General features: G+C 43.4%; 1 protein-coding gene across 9 annotated transcripts in view; it reads right to left on the reverse strand.

Annotated features, from left to right (window-relative positions):
• Taf1a (TATA-box binding protein associated factor, RNA polymerase I subunit A) overlaps positions 1 to 17,495 on the reverse strand; it is a 36,591-nt gene extending 19,096 nt beyond the window's left edge. For 3 of the 9 annotated variants that reach the window (XR_005092980.1, XM_028894550.2, XM_028894551.2), the window contains exons 1-7: positions 16,906 to 17,495; positions 15,444 to 15,579; positions 10,625 to 10,794; positions 8,365 to 8,478; positions 6,165 to 6,363; positions 1,777 to 1,907; positions 227 to 385 (exon numbers count right to left, since the gene is read on the reverse strand). Coding sequence is in view for 8 of the 9 variants with exons in the window: in XM_028894550.2 (XP_028750383.1) it covers positions 227 to 385; positions 1,777 to 1,907; positions 6,165 to 6,363; positions 8,365 to 8,478; positions 10,625 to 10,794; positions 15,444 to 15,567 (897 nt within the window). In the remaining variant the exon portion in view is untranslated. The remainder of the gene's footprint in view (positions 1 to 226; positions 386 to 1,776; positions 1,908 to 6,164; positions 6,364 to 8,364; positions 8,479 to 10,624; positions 10,795 to 15,443; positions 15,580 to 16,905) is intronic. The other 6 variants (XM_037211161.1, XM_028894556.2, XM_028894555.2 and 3 more) reach the window with 6 other exon arrangements.
• Positions 17,496 to 17,908: the final 413 nt, after the last annotated feature.

Consider the following 17,908-nt stretch of genomic DNA (forward strand, 5'->3'; position numbering starts at 1 on the left):
CCTAAAGCCCAGAGGGAGCAGCGTTCTCTGCTGACCACAGTACACCACTCAAACACACCTGTTTACTGTTGTTTTGTCTTATGGTGCTGGGCATCAAACCCAGGGCCTTGCATACGCTAGTCCAATGCTCTACCACTGAGCTACACCACCAGCCTGCCACCATTTTCTAAAAGTGCCGCGATGTAAGGAATGCCTTTCTCTTCAAACACTGGGAAAGTTCCTATACCTTAAGAACACTTATCAGTTTCGCTCTTGGTGCCTTCTCTCTCTTGAGAAATTCATATAAGTAGATGTGGGCATTGGGGTTTGAGGGGAACTTTTCATCATATGCATAATTGGTGAGTATCTCTCGGGCTCCATCTTGATCACCGTAGAATTCTAGCATCTGTATGAAACAAAGCACGTCTTAGGTTAATTCTGTGCAGTAACTCCACAAAGAAGCTACAAGTTCACTGCTAAGAACAGCGAAAGTGACAAACAGTGCAGAGCAGACAAGAGCAACACTCATTCTGCTTTTCTAACGTTCCTACAGCTTCCACAAGACAGGATCAAAGGGCTACATGTGGTCTCACATTTTCCTTGAATTTGTTACTGGAAAATGTAGACCCCTAATGTAAGAACAAGAAATCCACGTCCCCAAAGTAGAGAACACTAATGACCAAGAGTGTGACTCAACTACCTCAGCGCCCTCATAACTTCAGCACTGAGGAGTACACGATAACTACATCTCCTACTTTTGAATCGATTCACAGATGAACTAGATTATCTTCTGATAGCAAAATGGTCACTTTAGCACCAAGCAGCGCCCAAGCCCTCGGTTCTTCGGCAAGGACTCTGAGATACGGGGGTAGCTGTAAAAACTTTCTAAAAGCCACCTTTTCCCTCTCCCCTTATATTGTGATTGGTCCAGATTTTTCCCACTTCCCTTCTACATGGCACCAAATCTTTAGCAATGATTCTGTTTTTACATTATGTTCAACAATAAAAACACAGACTTGCCAGTCATGATTACATCACTATGCACATGGCCATGACAGGTATATTTATTTTTCTCATCAATGCCACCAAAAACTTCACAGAAACAACTAAAAGAAGGAAGGATTTAGCCAGGTGGTGGTAGCACACACCTTTAATCCCAGCACTCAAAGGCAAAGGAGGGTGAATCTCTCGAGTTTGACGCCAGGCTGGTCTACAGAGGGAGTTCTAGGACAGCCAGGGCCATACACAGAGACTCTGTTGGGTTAGTTCAGAGGGTCAGAATCCATCAAGAAAAGAGAAGACATGGTGAAGGCTTAGTCTGTGAAAGCGTGTGGCAACTACTCATCACATGATACTGACCAGGAGAGGATGGAAGCAGGCCCCTCCGTGAGTCTCACTTCCTCCAGCCAGGCCCTACCACATAAAGGTTCCACAATCTCACAAAGTTAGGGACCACCAGCATTCAAGCAACTTAGCCTTTATAGGACATTTCACATTCAAACCATTAAAAGGTTAGCCAGGGGTAAAACTAAACAATACTAACTTACATAGCATATTAGTAAGCAGGAATTATTTAGACCAAAAAAGAGAAACTTTAAGCATTTCCTCTATTAGCTTCCTTCTGATCATATGACAAAGATCAAACTAACACAATCTTGTACTTTTGTTCTTGAGAGGGTTCTACTACAAATGTAGCCCAGGCTAACCTGGGGCTCAAGCCTGCAGCAATCCTGTCTCAGCTTCTCAGCGCTGGGACTACAAGCGCATCGCCACCCTGGCCTGTGAAAAGTGACTTACCTCCACATAACTCTTCACAAAAGGATCCCAAACCCCAGGAGTTTTAAGCAGTGCACTGATACTTGCAGACGTCTTGCAGCTCTGGCTGAGCATGTTTTGGGTTTTTGCGGTATAAGCATAATCATCTTCATCTGCTCAAACGTAAGAGAGTCATACATTCATTTAGAGAAGCCATAATAAGCAAAACAAAACAAAACAAAAAGTTATTAGAGAAGCCATAAGCAAAGCTCAAGCCCAGGTGGACGCTAGTAAACGCTAACAAGTATAAAGAGAACTAGTACCTCTTACGGAATGCCCAACTCCCCCACAGGGTATTGGCAACCCTGAGTCTAGCCACCTCGGAAAAGCAATTGTACACCACACCCAAGGGTAGCTAAGCAGCTGAATATCAACTAATGTAAGCATGAAGATCCACGCTCTAAACCAAACCAATGCACCGTGATCAACAGAGGCAGAAAAGACGTGACCAAGCTCAATAACGCTTTATGTCATAAAAACAGGCACCAGTCTAGGAATCGAGGGACTCACGCCATCTGAATTTTTTAAAATTTCTTAAATTTAATTAAAAAATAGCTAACAAGCTTGATGAAATCTGAGAAAAAGACAAGGCATCCTCTATCACAACTTCTGCTCACCACACTAGGTTTTCATCAGGGTAACGAAGCGAGGAAACACAATGACTCTAGACTGAAAGGAAGAAAAATGATCTCCATTCAGATGACATGATCCTGGTACACAGAAAGCCTTAAAAAATCCATGAAAAACTCCTAAGAGCTGGTGGGTGGAGATGGCTCAGTGGTTACACACACTAATTGCTCTTACAGGACCAGGGTTTGATTCCTAACACCCACATACATGTTGCTCACAACCATCTATAAATCTAGACCCAGGGGATCTGATGCTCTCCTCTGGCCTCTGCAAGCACCAGGAATGTATGTGGTGCAGACATACATGCAGACAATACACACAGACTTTCATTTTAAAAAACTTTATAAGCATTAACAATTCATTAAGATCACAGGATATAAAACTAACACACACACAAATAGATTATGTGATGGAGCACAGTGGTGCACACCTTAAATCCCAGCACCTGGGAGGCAGAGGCAGAAGGATCTCTGTGAGTTCCAAAACCAGCCTGGTCTACATGGTGAGTTCCAGACAGTCAGGGCTACATAGACCCTGTCTCAAAAAACAGTGGACAGCAGCTCCTGAGGATGACAATCAAGGTTGACTGACCTCTGGTCTCCACATTCCTATATTCCCAATGTTCATGCACACCTGAACACAAGTGCACACTCATGCACACATATACACACTCAACAAAGGTAATACTTAGGAATAAATTTATAAAGATATGAAAAATTATACTCTGAAAAGTAATATTGTTTAATACATTTGAATGTAAAGTCGCCTCATGTTTACAAAGTAGAAAACTACTGCTAAAGTTCATCCAAAATCCTATAATCCCTATCAATCCTGTTGCATAAGCTGACAAGCTGATATGAATGATTTCACAGTTCATGACAATACAAGGGGCTGAGCAAAGTCAAAACAATCTTTAAAATGAGCAAGGTTGGAAGATGCATACTATCATTTCCAAACTTATTACAATGTATAGTAATCAAAACTGTATGCTACAGACATAAGGATTAACATACACAGACCACTCACCAGAGAGCCCCAAAATAAACCTTCATGGTTATGAGCAACTGATTTTCAGTACAGCTGACAAGACAAATTTAAAAAAGGAACGCTCCCTTCTGCCCCCCACAAGACAGGGTTTCTCTGCGAAACAGCTCTGGCTATCCTGGAACTCGATCTGTAGACCATGCTGGCCTCGAACTCACAGAGACCCTCCTGCCTCTGCCTCCCAAGTCCTGGGATTAAGGGTGTGCACCATCATCATCTGCTGACTGAAAGGAAGAGTTTTCAAAAAGTACAATCAAACAACTGGACAGCCACATGCAAAACAACAGGGTGAATTGTTACCCATCTTATGTACAAAAAAGTAACTCAAAATGGATTAAACATCTAAATATAAGGACTAAAACAGTAATAGACTCTTACAGTAGACATCCTTGTAGATCTGAAGTCTACAACCAATTCTGCTGGTGCCCATGTCAGAGGAGCAGCATGTGGCAATTGAGCTTCAGGAGTTTGGTTCACCAGAATGCAAGGCACTGATGGGTGAAGCCCAGATAGGCAAGGCCCCCAGGGCTTCAGCTACAGAACGTCTCTTGCTACTGCGATGCCTTTTAAATGTTTGTTTAAATGTTCTCTGGTATCTGGCATGATGTGAATGGGTGTGGGGAGATCCCCACTGCCTCTAATGTAGTGTGATTATCTCATGGAAATATCCCGTTTTATTGGGCATTTTCACCTGTGGATTATTATGAAGATGATTTCCTCTTAAGACGAACTGTTTAATTGAAGTAATGATTTTATACAATAATAGTGTTAGTTTAAATAGAATTTTGATGATTAAGGATTTCTAACACATATAGTAAGATCATGATAGAGGTTAGGTTAGTGGGAAAGTTAATATAGGTGAAGGTACGATAGAGTGTTGCCCCGCCCCTGAAAAGTAGGGGCTGCAGAAGACAGAACACAGGAAGAAGGAAGTGTCTCACAGCTAGGACTTAGGAGCTTTCCTTGAGGAGTCGTATAGACTGCGGTTTAGGTTCAAGATTAAGGAAGATGATCTAATCCCAGGGGTTAGGCTAGCCAAAATTCTTTTAATCTTTATGTTGGGAAATGTGTTCATGGTTTCAATGTACATCATAGCTTTAAAACGCTTTAAATAATGACTTCATGTAACTAAACAATAGAGAATTGGATGATTAATTAAGATAACTGGACAGAACTCTAAAATACGAAAAGTAATTAGTAACTGTTTTTCTGGCAATTATAAAAACTACCGTCTGCGTGATCGGTTATGGCTGGAAGCCCCTGATCCGTGAGAAGTCTAAGAGAAACAGCTGACTGACCTCATGCTGTCATTAAGCACAGCTCTGCTTACTGCCCTCGTGGTCACCACCTCCCTCCTCATCTATGGGTTGCATGAAAACTCTCGGGGGTCTCCGGCCCCTCACTGGGCACTGTCACTGGTACAATAACAGTGACTGACGTTTTCCAAGCACTGCTGCTGAAGCAGATTAATGATTCAACCCCCACCTTAGAAAGAATTTAGACATGCAGAATCGTTAGTAAGGTTAGGTTAAGATGTTTTTGTTAATGACTTTGAGGTAGAAAATCTTGGGGAACAATTGAAAGCTTAGAAAGACACACTTAAAAGTTGAGCGAGGGACGCGTTGAAGTCATGAACAAAAGCAACGGCAGCCTGGCTACTGCTGGCTGATGCACCTTTCTTGCTAGGATGTGTTAGTGATTCTATCTATCAAGTTGACATTAACTAGCCAGCTCAGGAGTGATTACTAGTTGGGCAGAGAGGAAGCATTAAGACGACTCATGGGCACAGCTAACAGGTTAATGTGAGAGCAATGACCAGTTCCCTTATCTGTGTGGTGGTTATAGGGATGGGAACTGTACATGTGTTCATTCTATACTGTATGTGTTGAATTTCATAAAAGGTTTGAAGCAGAGTTAGTCTTTCAAAAGTAACAGCTAACAGAAGCACAAAATGATACTTCAAAGTAAAAAGGCACACTGATTCTTTTCCCAGTAGCTGGGTGAGTTAGTTTCAGTCTGTGCTTAGAAATGAGACCAAAGCCGGACAGTGGTTGCACACGCCTTTAATGCCAGCACTCGGGAGGCAGAGCCAGGCGGATCTCTGTTAGTTCAAGGCCAGCCTGGTCTACAGAGTGAGATCTAGGACAGGCACCAAAACTACACAGAGAAACCCTGTCTCAATTAAAAAAAAAAAAAAAAAAAAAAAAAAAAAATTGAGGCAAGCAAATGGAAACCGTTTACTGGCTTAAAGTTGTTATTTACATTTCTTCTTACATGTGGTACTAAAATGAGCAAGTTATTTCATGACTATTTGGACTGGTATTTACCACCCCTTTGGATAGATAACATTGTACTTTTCTTTCTGCATGCAGTTGATGGTTTATTCTGCAGTAGATTTAGGGGAGAATAATGAGAGAGCTTTCAGAAGATCTTTAACCTTAAGTGTCTTTAATGAAGAAAACAAAACAAACATAAAAATAAAAATAAAAGCATTTCTGCCCATACAAGCCCAGTGCTTGCTTGAATTTTTGAGACAGGATCATGTAATACAACCCACCCTAACCTCAAACTCAAGATAGCCTCAGCCTCCCAAGAGCAATGTGTCTTCCATCCCATCTGGATGAGCTCAGTGGTCTGTGTAAGCCACACTGCCCTGCCGACCCTTCACCAAAAGAAAGCTGACTATGGCCACTCACCAAGCTCTGACAGCTCCATCTTCTTTTTGGACCAAGTGTAGTACTGTAAAAGCCCTTTGTAGGCCTGAACAAGGTTGATCAACACTTCCTGAGAGGACGACTTTTCCCCATATCTCCATGTCTCTGCATCGCTGAGATTTCTATTTGCATCCTCAAGCATTCCGTGATGTAAAAGATACAATGCATGTTGTAAGGAGATCTGCACCAAAAAGAAGAACCCACTGTTGCTAAAGTCAGAACTATTAGTCAGAAACCCCAGGAAAGGTGTAACATACGCTGACCTAGTCCTGAAAACTATGCAGTAGAACCTTCAAATGAAAGTGAAAGATCAGCCGGGCGGTGGTGGCGCACGCCTTTAATCCCAGCACTCAGGAGTCAGAGCCAGGCAGATCTCTGTGAGTTCGAGGCCAGCCTGGTCTACAAAGTGAGTTCTAGAATAGCCAGGACTACACAGAGAGACCCTGTCTTGGGGGGGGGGGAGAGAGAGAGAAGCTCAGACAGTGGTATAGTCTATACTCTGTCATTTACATTTTTTAATCAAGCAAAGAAAGACACTGTGAAACAACTAACACTATGTAATTGAGAGTATCAGAGTACAGTGCAACAGAGTGAGGGAACTGGGCAGAGAAGCCACATTGTAGCCTGAACTAGCTGCTCACTCCATACTTCACCTGTTGTCAATGACCCTTCAGAAGAGGCTGCTCAAGATAAATGACATAACCTTACCTGCTTGACCTACAGTAGACAACAGCCTAACTAACAACTTCACACACGTCAAATATGCTCAGAAAACATCCTGCCAAGGAGTGCTGAAGAATGGATTTAGTTTAAAGGGAAAGAGGATCCCTGAAAGGCAAAAACAACCACCATAGAGCTGGGCGTGGTGGCCTCAGCTGGAATCCCAGCACCAGGAAGGCTGAGTAGGACTGTGAGTTGGAAACTAGCCTGGGCTACACAGCAAGGCTCTGCCTCAAAACAATAAAAAGTGTGGGTTTGGGGGGAGCGCTAGGAAGATGATTCAGTGGATAAGCTATGCGGAGAAAGAGTGAGGACCAGAGTTTGGATCCCCAGAACCCACAGAACAAGTTGGTAGGCATATGAGCCTGCCTATCACCCCAGTGCACAAGAGGTGGATACAGGATCCCAGAGCAAACTGGTTCTCCAGATTAGCCGGCCAGAACCAGTTAGCTCTGGGTCAGCAAGAAACCCTACCTCAATAGATAAGGTGGAAGATGATCAAGAAAGACTCCCAGTGTCAACATCAGACCTCCAGACTTAGACTTACACACACACACACACACACACACACACACACACACACACACACACACACACACAAAATTAGAAAATTGAACAAGTTAAAACAAAACCAAAAGCCAGAAATGCACATTTTATGCTTTGCATGCTGTGTGGTTTCTCTCATATTTACTCAACTTGTGGCCAAGTTCTTATACAACTTTATAGTCTTGAAAAAAATTAACAACAGATTATTTATAAAATTACTAAAGAATGGTATTCTTTTAGTTAGGAGTATATAATAGAGAAGAGGCTATAATACTGTGGGATGCTCTCAGTCCCTTTTGCAAAAAAAAAACTATTATTAAAAGACAGGAATTCGGAGAGAATTTATCCAAACAGCAGGAACGTTACAGCATTTGAACAAGTTCAAGTTCCTACTTTGTTTCACAGTTTGCTTTTTTCCAAAAATGCCAGCTTGGCTCAAGTCAGTTCAGCAACCATGTGAGGACTGGCTGTGTTCACAGTGAGGACCAGCCAAATCTTTGAAGCCTGGGTTTGACAGCCAGAGACAGACCAACAGAGTTCCGATCCAATCACATGGAAGGTGGTTGGAAACCAGAAATGAGTAGTCCATACAGTAGTGTTCTCCCGTCTCCTTTACCCACGGGACTTAACTATTTTCCATGATTTTCTATCTCAGCATTGATACAGGCAATTAAAATAAACACATATTAAAAATATAAAATCTGGGGCTGGAGAGATGGCTCAGCAGTTAAGAACATTGGCTACTCTTCCAGGGAACCCAGGTTCAATTCCCAGCATCTACATGGCAATTCACAACTGTCTGTAACTCCAATTCCAGAGGATCTGACAGCCTCACAGACATACATGGCAAAACACCAATCAGTGCTCATAAAATAAATAAATGACTTTTAAAAATATATAAAATCTACATTCTCACCTTTAAATAATTCATGACACCAATATTTTTCATCCGGTCGGCAAAGCTATTAAAAGTCTCCACATTGCTTCTGGGGTGATAAAATAGAATTTCACTTCCAAGCTTCCAAATGATCTATCAAAGCAGAAATTAGTATCAAAACAATAAATCCTTACCTTATCCAGTTTCTTCCTACAAAACTGTGCTTGTTTTTTCCTGTTTATAACATTTAAATGCACCTTATGCTTCCTCTCCATGGAGACCACCACTGCCAGACTTACTACCCTTCCCTGGCAAACCTGCGTTCTTAAGTAGGTGGTCGCCGGGCGGTGGTGGCACACGCCTTTAATCCCAGCACTCGGGAGGCAGAGCCAGGCGGATCTCTGTGAGTTCGAGGCCAGCCTGGGCTACCAAGTGAGTCCCAGGAAAGGCACAAAGCTACACAGAGAAACCCTGTCTCGAAAAACCAAAAAAATAAATAAATAAATAAATAAATAAATAAATAAATAAATTTAAAAAAATTAAGTAGGTGGTCATCGTTACATCTCAAAATTCCAGTGTATTGGTGATGTTTCTGTTGCTGTGACAAAACACCATGACCACGGCACTTAGAAGAGTGTATTTAGGCTCACAGTTCCAGAGGGTTAGTCTGCAATAGAGCACAAAGGCATGGCGGCGGCAAGCTCACATCCTGAAGGCAAGCATGAAGCAGTGATCTCTACGCTCTGAAAGCCCCCCTCCAGTGACACGGACTTCCTCCAGCAAGGCTGTATCTCCTAATGCCCCACACAGTGCCACCAGTGGAACCAAGCCTATGGGGGCATTCTCACTCACACCACTACCCTAGAAGAATAAGAGTGCCATTGTTAAATCAGCGCTCTCTAGAAGGCACCATTAAGATGCATATTCAGCGTAAACTTAAAAATCAGTATGAAATGGTAAATCAGAAAACAGGTTCCTACAGGGCTAACTCATCTTCAACCCTCCAAGCGCAGACAGCAGACATGTCCACGCTCCCTGAACTTTCATCCACACTGAGTGTATGTGCTATGTACTTAGGCTGTCAACCGAAGAATATTTATCAGAAAAGACAAACTGCAATGAAATACATGTCCTCGGGCCACATTTTGGTGACAGAACTTGAGCTCTTCTTTTCTCAGGGAGCAAATGTCTATTTCTCTTTCAACCGAAAGTAGATGAATAAAATCAGGAGTCTCTAAATGAAAGTTGCCTCTGCCTCTCTTTCCCCTGTGGGGCTATCAGGTGTGCATCTCCACATCTGGCTTTTTATACACCAGGACATCAGGAGTGCTGGGCAAAGGACAGGGATGGGTATGCGAGTGAAGTCACTGGAAGAGGCCTCAGGAGGGTGGCAGTGGCTGAAGAAAGACCCTCCCAAGAAAAGGAAATGAAAGGGAAAGCATTTGCCTCCCCTGCTCCACTGAAAGCAAGGGCAGTGAGGCTAGAAAAGAAAACCCAAGGTAAAGAAATGGGGTCAGACAGGCAGACCAGGAAGAGGGTGAGCTCATCCTGAGGACGTCCACAGCAATCAGAGGACGGTGGCGGGTGCTCCAGGGAAATGGAAAGCCACCAGTGTTCTCATAACCAACCACGGTTTCGAGAAGCCCCGTCTCCATCATCAGTCAATAGGGAAATGCAAATCATAACACAAGCAAATTCTACTTCACAACTCGAAGTATCAAAAAAAGACAGGCATGGTTGCTCGTGCCTCCCAACCTCGGGAGGTTTAGACAGAGGCCTGCTGTGAACCTGAGTCTGAGGCCAGCACAGTATCCAGATCAAGACTGCCACATAAATAAATAAATAGACAAATAAATAAATAAATAAATAAATAAATAGAAATTATCAATGAGGATGTGAAAAAATTAGAACATTTAATATTGCTGGTAGAAATATAAAGTGGAAAACTCCTTTTTGTAAGGAGTCTGGTAAAACCTAAAGAGATTAAAGGTAGTGTTATCATATAACCTATAATTCTACTCCTCAGTATATACCAAAGAGAAATTAAAGCAAGCACCATGCAAAAACACATACATGAAGCGCTGAGCGAATCCACTGATGAGTGGATGTATGAAATGGTATTCCATACAATGGAACCCTGACAGTGAAAGGAAGGAGTGAGCCGGGCGTGGTGGTGGACGTCCACCACCCCAGGACTCAGGAAGCAGAGGCAGGGGAAACAAAAGGCCTCTGTGGGCAGAGCTAGAAGCAGAACTCCCAGCAACCGGCTGCGTCCAGCAGCCTCCCGGCGGGCGCCTACCTCAGGGGCAGCCTGCCTCTTGTAGGGGTCGGAATCCTCCAGGGTCTGTAGGTAACTGTGCATATACTCCGCAGCCCGCTGCCACTGGTGCTTCAGCAGGGCTTCGTGGATAAAGCTTAAACACGCGCTTGTCGTCTGAGTAAAATCCCTCTTCCTCTTCCCTCCAGTCACTGCAGCAATGGACAGAAGACAGATTACTCCACTGACTCCACTACTCAAAACCTTAATAAACACAAGTTTTAACAAGGGCAGCAAGTGCTATGACCCAGCCTATCCCAGTATCAAGCCTACTAACTTAAACTCTGCCATATAATGTTAGTTTTAGTGGTCTCCTGACCCATGATGGAATGTTGACAAGTAGTCCTGGGTGGATCTTATGCAAGGAGCCACTGTGCTATAATTCGGTCTTTCCATACTTGAAATTATCTTACGTAGAAACTCAAAGGAGAATCTGAAAACCAAGCTGGACACAAGGGCACTGTAATCTGAGCACTAAAGAGAATGAGGCGGGACTGTGAGTCCCAAGACCGCACTACATAAGGGAATTCTGCCTCAATAAGTATAGTAGATAGTCTTGTCCTACCAGGCTCCCTGTATCTTTTAAAACTGATTGTTCCTTTACTAAATAACTTGGAGAGAGCCTTCCAAAGGAACAGGCCCCAGTATTTAAAATGGGTAAAAGTCACCAATGCTATCCTAGGGAAATATGGTCTTATTACCCACTAATGTTCAGAAAACTCCAAGTGAACCTTTTTTAAGGATCAAGTTTCAGTAATTCAGTAATAGTAAATGAATCAAGATCCACACAGTTGTAAACATTAGCATCAGCTAGGTCTGTGAAGTACTGACACTCTCGGGGTGACAGTCCATGGGCTTAGTTACACTATTATATCATAGAAGAGACAAGTTAGACTGGTGGCTCCTTCTCCCTTCTAACCGGTCCTATTTGGCCAGCAGTCTTGTTTGTTTGTTTGTTTGTGTTTCGTTCCTGGTTTCCTGGGACTCACATGGCCCAGGCTGACCTCAAGCTCACTATGTAGCCAGTACAACCTGGGACTCTTTCTGCCTGGTCTCCCAAACACTGGAGTTGCAGGTGTGCACAATCATCCCTGGTTCCCGCCTAGTCTTCCAGCTAGACCCCCTTACGTAAACAAGTACAGAGACCAAAAGGAACCACAAGAAGATACTTTTCAAACAATCTGGGCAGGTCCTGGAGAGACGGCTCGGAGGTCAACATCACGTGCTGCTCTTAAAGAGGCCCTGAGAATTCAGTTCCCAGCACCCAGGCAGCTCACAGTCACCTGTAACTAACATCCAGATCAGGGAATCTGACACCCTCTTCTGGCCTCCATGGGCACTGCACTCACACGCACAAACCGAAAGACAAACATACATATACACATAATAAGAAATAAAAATCTTAGGGACTGGAAAGATGGCTCAATGGCAAAGATGGTACTTGCTGCTCTTGCAGAAGACCAGGTTTGGTTCCCACAGCCACATGGCAACACACATCTGTGTCAATAACTCCAGGGAATCCAACACTCTCTTTTGGCCTCTGTGGGTACCACATACATAGTACACACATACATAAAGACTCATATATATAGAAGCGAAAATAAATTTAACACAGTAAAATTTTCTTAAATGTCAACAGGACAGAGGCTGCAGCTCAGTGGCATTACAAGCCACCTGCAAGGCTCTGGATGTGATCCCAGCATGCCCATATCAATCGGAAAGAGCACAAGGTCAATGTGTGTATCTGTGTCGCCAGACACTCCTTCCTAAAACTGATCTTCTAGAGAACTATGCCCGTGGTCAAGGCCTATAGTCAAAATGTACGTAATACTTGCAGGGAAAAGATGAGGCTTACAAGTGAATGCCTCTTAACATTGCCCCTTGCAAGTCAGATGATTTCCAAAGTCTGTCTTGTCAAAACCAAAGAGATACCAACTTTTTTCCCCTGGAACTTGGAGATCTGATAGCCTCTGCCTCCCAAAAAGGAGGTGTTGTTTTAACAAAATCTCAATTGTTCAATTTTACCAATAAAGACTCGGGAGCCAGATGCTGGGGTGAAAGCCTGCTAGCTCAGAGAGGCAGAGGAATCACCCAGCTGCCCTTCCTTCTCCGCTGATGTCCCAGAAGCCCCTTTTCCCTACACCATCTCAAACTCAATGTCCCTCCCTTCCACCTCCTGTGCATCTCTCCGTCCTTCTGACTCTCCCTTACTATGTTTTGTCTTTTGTTTTAATAATTCTGTGAAACAAACAACAGAATTGATGTTAAATCTTTCCTCCATAGGGGAGAAAAATAGAGAACAGTCAAACTGTGGAACACACTTGTAATTCCACTGTGGCTAGAAAACTGAGTCTGGGGTCTCCCTGGGCTACAGCAAGACTCTGCCTCAAAACTCAAGGCATCATGCCAGGGGAAGGAAGATAAATACAGAACAATTACCCATGGATTTATAATACAATTGAGGAAAAAGTGATACCTTTGTCTATTTTATTGAGATAAAATACAAATTAAAATTTATTCTGTTAAGTCCTAACAATCTCTCAACAAAGCTTTTATGTTATTTTGATCAATTGTATACAACCAATAGTTACAATGTCTCAAGGCAAAAATAAAACTCCTAATACAATATATGAGACATTAAGAGTGTGTATATATATATATATATATATATATATATATATATATGTAGTGATATATACTGTCTCCAAAAAAGCAGTATTCTAAAACTTCCATCTATTAAAAGCTTTTTTTTTTTTTTTGTTTTGTTTTTTTGTTTTTTTGAGACAGGGTCTGTCTGTGTAGCTTTGGTGCCTTTCCTGGAATTCACTCACTCTGTAGCCCAGCCCGGCCTTGAACTCACAGAGATACACTTGGCTCTGCCTCCCGAGTGCTGGGATTAAAGGTGTGCGCCACCACCGCTTTTTACTATCTGTTATCATTTAAAATTTTCTGTATGCTTAGATTCTACCTGATTATTTTAAAAGTAACATAACTCCATTTTAAAAATCCATCACAGGGTGAAAGTTTTTCACTTGCAACTATTAATTTACAAAACAATTTATATGACACCTTAAAACTGTCAAGACAGTTTAATAAGTACTGCAAGACAGCACACAGTTCATATTCATATTCATAGGGTCACGTAAGTTACAAACATAAGGACCACAGCCCCTCAGCGGGGCACGGTGGTGCACATCTACCACTCCAGCAATCGGGAGACAAAGGCAGGAGGATTGCTGTGAGTTTGAGGCCAACCTGGTCTGTGCAGCAAGGTCCAGGCTAGTCAAGGCTGATCAGCAAGACCCTGTCCTGAGGAGGGCTGGAGGGGGAAGAAGACAACAGCACAGACCAGGGACTTCTCAGACCATTTAATGCGCACTCCAAACACCCAGGATCCTCAGCCTTGATACTCACATGGGCCTGAAACTGGCGGTACTGGAATTATCTGAAAGCTAATTAGAAAGGGAGACGACAGGAAAAAAAAAGGAAGAAATGGAGACTGCTGTGCCTCAGCCGGCTCTCTGAAGCAGGCCCTGCATTTAGTAAGAACTACACAAGCTGCTTATATCACAACTCCAGGCAATCAGCCCACAAAACTGGCAAATAATCTGTTCAAATAATTCACCTAATGGGAGACTGCTCTCAGGCCAATCTCCACCTACCTCTTTATGGTTAAAAGGATAGGATTTGAGCCGGTGGTGGCGCACACCTTTAATCCCAGCACTAAGGAGGCAGAGCCAGGCAAATCTTTGTGAGTTTGAGGCCAGCCTGGTCTACAGAGTGAGTTCCAGGAAAGGCACAAAGCTACACAGAGAAACCCTGTCTCGAAAAACTAAAAAAAAAAAAAAGTATAGGATTTGAGATCAGACAGACATGATTTGCTTCCTTATATCATTACTTAAGAGTTTAATTTCTTTGCAATTCAGTGTCCTCACATGAAAAATGCCAGTGCACACATTTACTGAGGACTAACTTACGGGAAATATAAAATCAAATGAATTTTTCTTTTTAAATGGAGCTAAATCCAGGAGCCAAGAAAAGCATCAAGAGCAGTAAGAAAAGTGGTGGTGTATTTAAAGTCTGACACATGGCAGCACACAGATCCTGGCTTCTTTCTATAGTCTTATAGAGGTTAACCCATGAAAAACCTTGTCTGCATCTACATTAGATTACAAATGAAGAAAAACCGCTTTTTAAATCTATTACATCAGTTCTATAAGGCATTATTTCCATTGAATTCAACAGAAATTTCCTTAACATTTCCTATGTATGTGCTCCTCCGTGAGAGACCACATTTTCTTCATCTGTAAGTCCTTAGTATTTTGCCAATTCCAAAGATACAAGTGCTCAGTAAAGAGGACCAAAAATTTAAAAATAAATACATATCTATCATAATATAGACTCTGTATTAGTTTAAATGCAAAAAAAAAAAAAAACCTAAAAGAAAAAAAAGAACTGATTTCTTATAACTTCCTTTTTGTCTACAGCTGTAAGAAAGAAAAAGAGAAACCTCCCATCTAATCTTAACAAGATAATCAGAGATCATGGTTCACACCTGTAATCCCAGCACTCGGAGGCCGAGGCAAAGGAACAACCATGGGTTCAAAACTAGCCTGAGCTACATTCAGTGAGTTCCAGGCCAGCCAGGGATAAACAGCACCCTGTCCCAACAACAACTAAAATAAACTGGTGTGGGGGGGGGGGGGCGGGAACTAACTAGCTTGGTTATTCATTTCGTATCTGTCTTCAATCTCAGTACTTCCTTGCACTAGAGCGAAAGGCTTCGACGCTGTCCACTTACCTACAGTTTCTACACGATTCTGAAGCCACGGGAAGTGCATTCCTGGATTAGAGAACACAGAAGTTTCTCTCTTGCCATTCTCTGCCACAGCAAGCTTTGTCAATTCTTCCCCGAAATCGCTCATATCTAGTCAAAACTGAAGAGTATCAGTCAGCTTCAGTACATGCTAATCCACAGGCAACTGAACAGAAAAGTAGCCATCTTTTCTTCTAATAAATATCACCTGAGCAGCAGAACCCATTGTATCTGACAGTTCTTTTAAAGTAACAGTTGAATCTGTCCAAGTCCTCAATAGCCCAAACTAAAGTTCCACTTAAAAAAAAGACGACGATGACGACGATGACTGGGGACTAGAGAGATGGCTCAGCAGAGCATTTGCCGCCTTTCTAGAGCACCCATGTGTAACAGTTCATGATCTTCTGGAACCCTAGTTCCAAGGCATCCAATGGCCTTCTTCTCAACAGGCATATATGTAGTGCAATGACATGCAAGCAAACACTCATACACGTAAAATAAGAATCAGTTTTAAAATCTATTAAAAAAAAAGACTACTGTAAAGCTATGTATCAAGTACATACAAAAATGAGACATTTGATTACAAAGTAAAAACCTAAAGCTGCAGAAAGACATCGAAGAATACATACCAACACAATATAACAAGTACAATAATAGCAGTAGCTAGTATTTACCGGGACTTAACTACATACTTAACCTATAAATTAGCTAATTTAATCACAGCAGCAACCTTGTTTTCTTCCACGTCAGGAATGAAAACTGTAGGACTCAAAGTATGCAATGTGACCAAAAGGAGCGAAGACAAGAGTCTAGGAAATGCAAAGCACACCGACGAGCTGGTATGACGAAAATGGCTAGGAGGTGGGCAGGGACCGTGGCAAATAAATGACTCTACCAAAGTAGCCATGAGCCACTGAGCTTGCATTTATCTGTCAAAAAGCTCAAGACCCCTGTTCTGTGTATCTACCGAGTATTGAAGCTTCCGGTACTACGATTTAGAATTCCACCAAACTTCCCTCCTACATCACCACCCTAGTTCCGGACACCGTCAGATTTGTCCAGGATGAATGCACTGGTGTGGCTTTTGTCTGTCTGTCTGTCTGTCTGTCTGTTTTCTGCGGTGCTGGAGATGGAACCTGGGGCCTTGTGCCTGCTGCCAAACAATTTCTTTCTTTCTTTTTTTTTTGGTTTTTCGAGACAGGGTTTCTCTGTGTAGCTTTGCGCCTTTCCTGGAGCTCACTTGGTAGCCCACGCTGGCCTCGAACTCACAGAGATCCGCCTGGCTCTGCCTCCCGAGTGCTGGGATTAAAGGCGTGCGCCACCACCGCCCGGCCTCAATTTCTTTTTTTAATACTACATTTTGTTTATTGTGCGGGGTGAGCCACCGCGCCTGTGTGGACGTCAGCGGACAGCTTACAGGGGTCCTTCCACCATGGTTCGAACTCACCTGGCTTAACGGTAGTGGCTATTACCTGCTGGGCCGTCTCCCAAGAGCTGCCTCAAATTTTGCTCCTCAGCCTTCGATCCAGATTAAGCCTTTTAAAAAATCAAACTCAACCGTTCGCCGCAAAAGCCTGAAATAACGCCTGAATGTGAAATCGACCCACCACGTATGGTAAGGAACGCAAATCCTTCTGAGGTTCTCCAGGACTCAGACTGGCGTGGTGGCGGTTGCCACGGTAACCAAAACTTCACAGTCCCCGTAACTCAGGTTCCCAGAACCCAAGATTGCAGAAAGTCAAGAGGAAATAGCAGAAGGGAGAGGCAGGATGCTCATATACCTCTTCCAATTGCCCTGGGAGCGAAGGGCGCACCGACCCCGCGCGTGGCTACAGCCCGGCCGCAGGGTTAGCGGGTCTCCACGCCGCGGACGCCAGAGAAAACCCTCGCCGGAAGCAAGAGTTAGCCGGCGCTTCCTGTGAGCCTGCGCAGAACCAGCCCGGCGGGCTGTCGGGGAGCGTGCAGGAGTAGCCGCCCCCCACCTCGTGCGTTGCCTATGGGAAAGCGGCGGGGCCTCTCCAGCTCCGGGGAGGCCTCGGAACGTGACCCGGAAGTGGATGGTAGCTTCCGCTTTCCCATTGGTTTGGCTCAGATTTACATCTTGGTCTGTGCCAGCCGGAAAATGGAAGGTTTCCATCGCAAAGTCGAGTGTGGAGTGTGTGTGTGTGTGTCGGGGGCGGGGGACACATAGCCGATTCTGATTGCTGCTTTGAAAATTATTTTTATTACAAATTTTAGCATCCGATTTAAGTGACTCGCTGCCTTCACAGCTTGAGCAAGAATCCATTTTTCCTTCTCAACGTGGATTGTTCTAGGGATCGGCCTAGAGTTCACTTTCAAGAGGGACGGTGACAGCCATGTAGTAATTATGGAGGTGGATAGTGACATTGTTAAGCCGTGTGAAAGGGGGGGAGGAGTTTGGGAAGTTGACCTTGAAGAATGGCCAGAGA

Source organism: Peromyscus leucopus, chromosome 15, assembly GCF_004664715.2.
Source record: "Peromyscus leucopus breed LL Stock chromosome 15, UCI_PerLeu_2.1, whole genome shotgun sequence".
NCBI classification, from domain to species: domain Eukaryota; kingdom Metazoa; phylum Chordata; class Mammalia; order Rodentia; family Cricetidae; genus Peromyscus; species Peromyscus leucopus.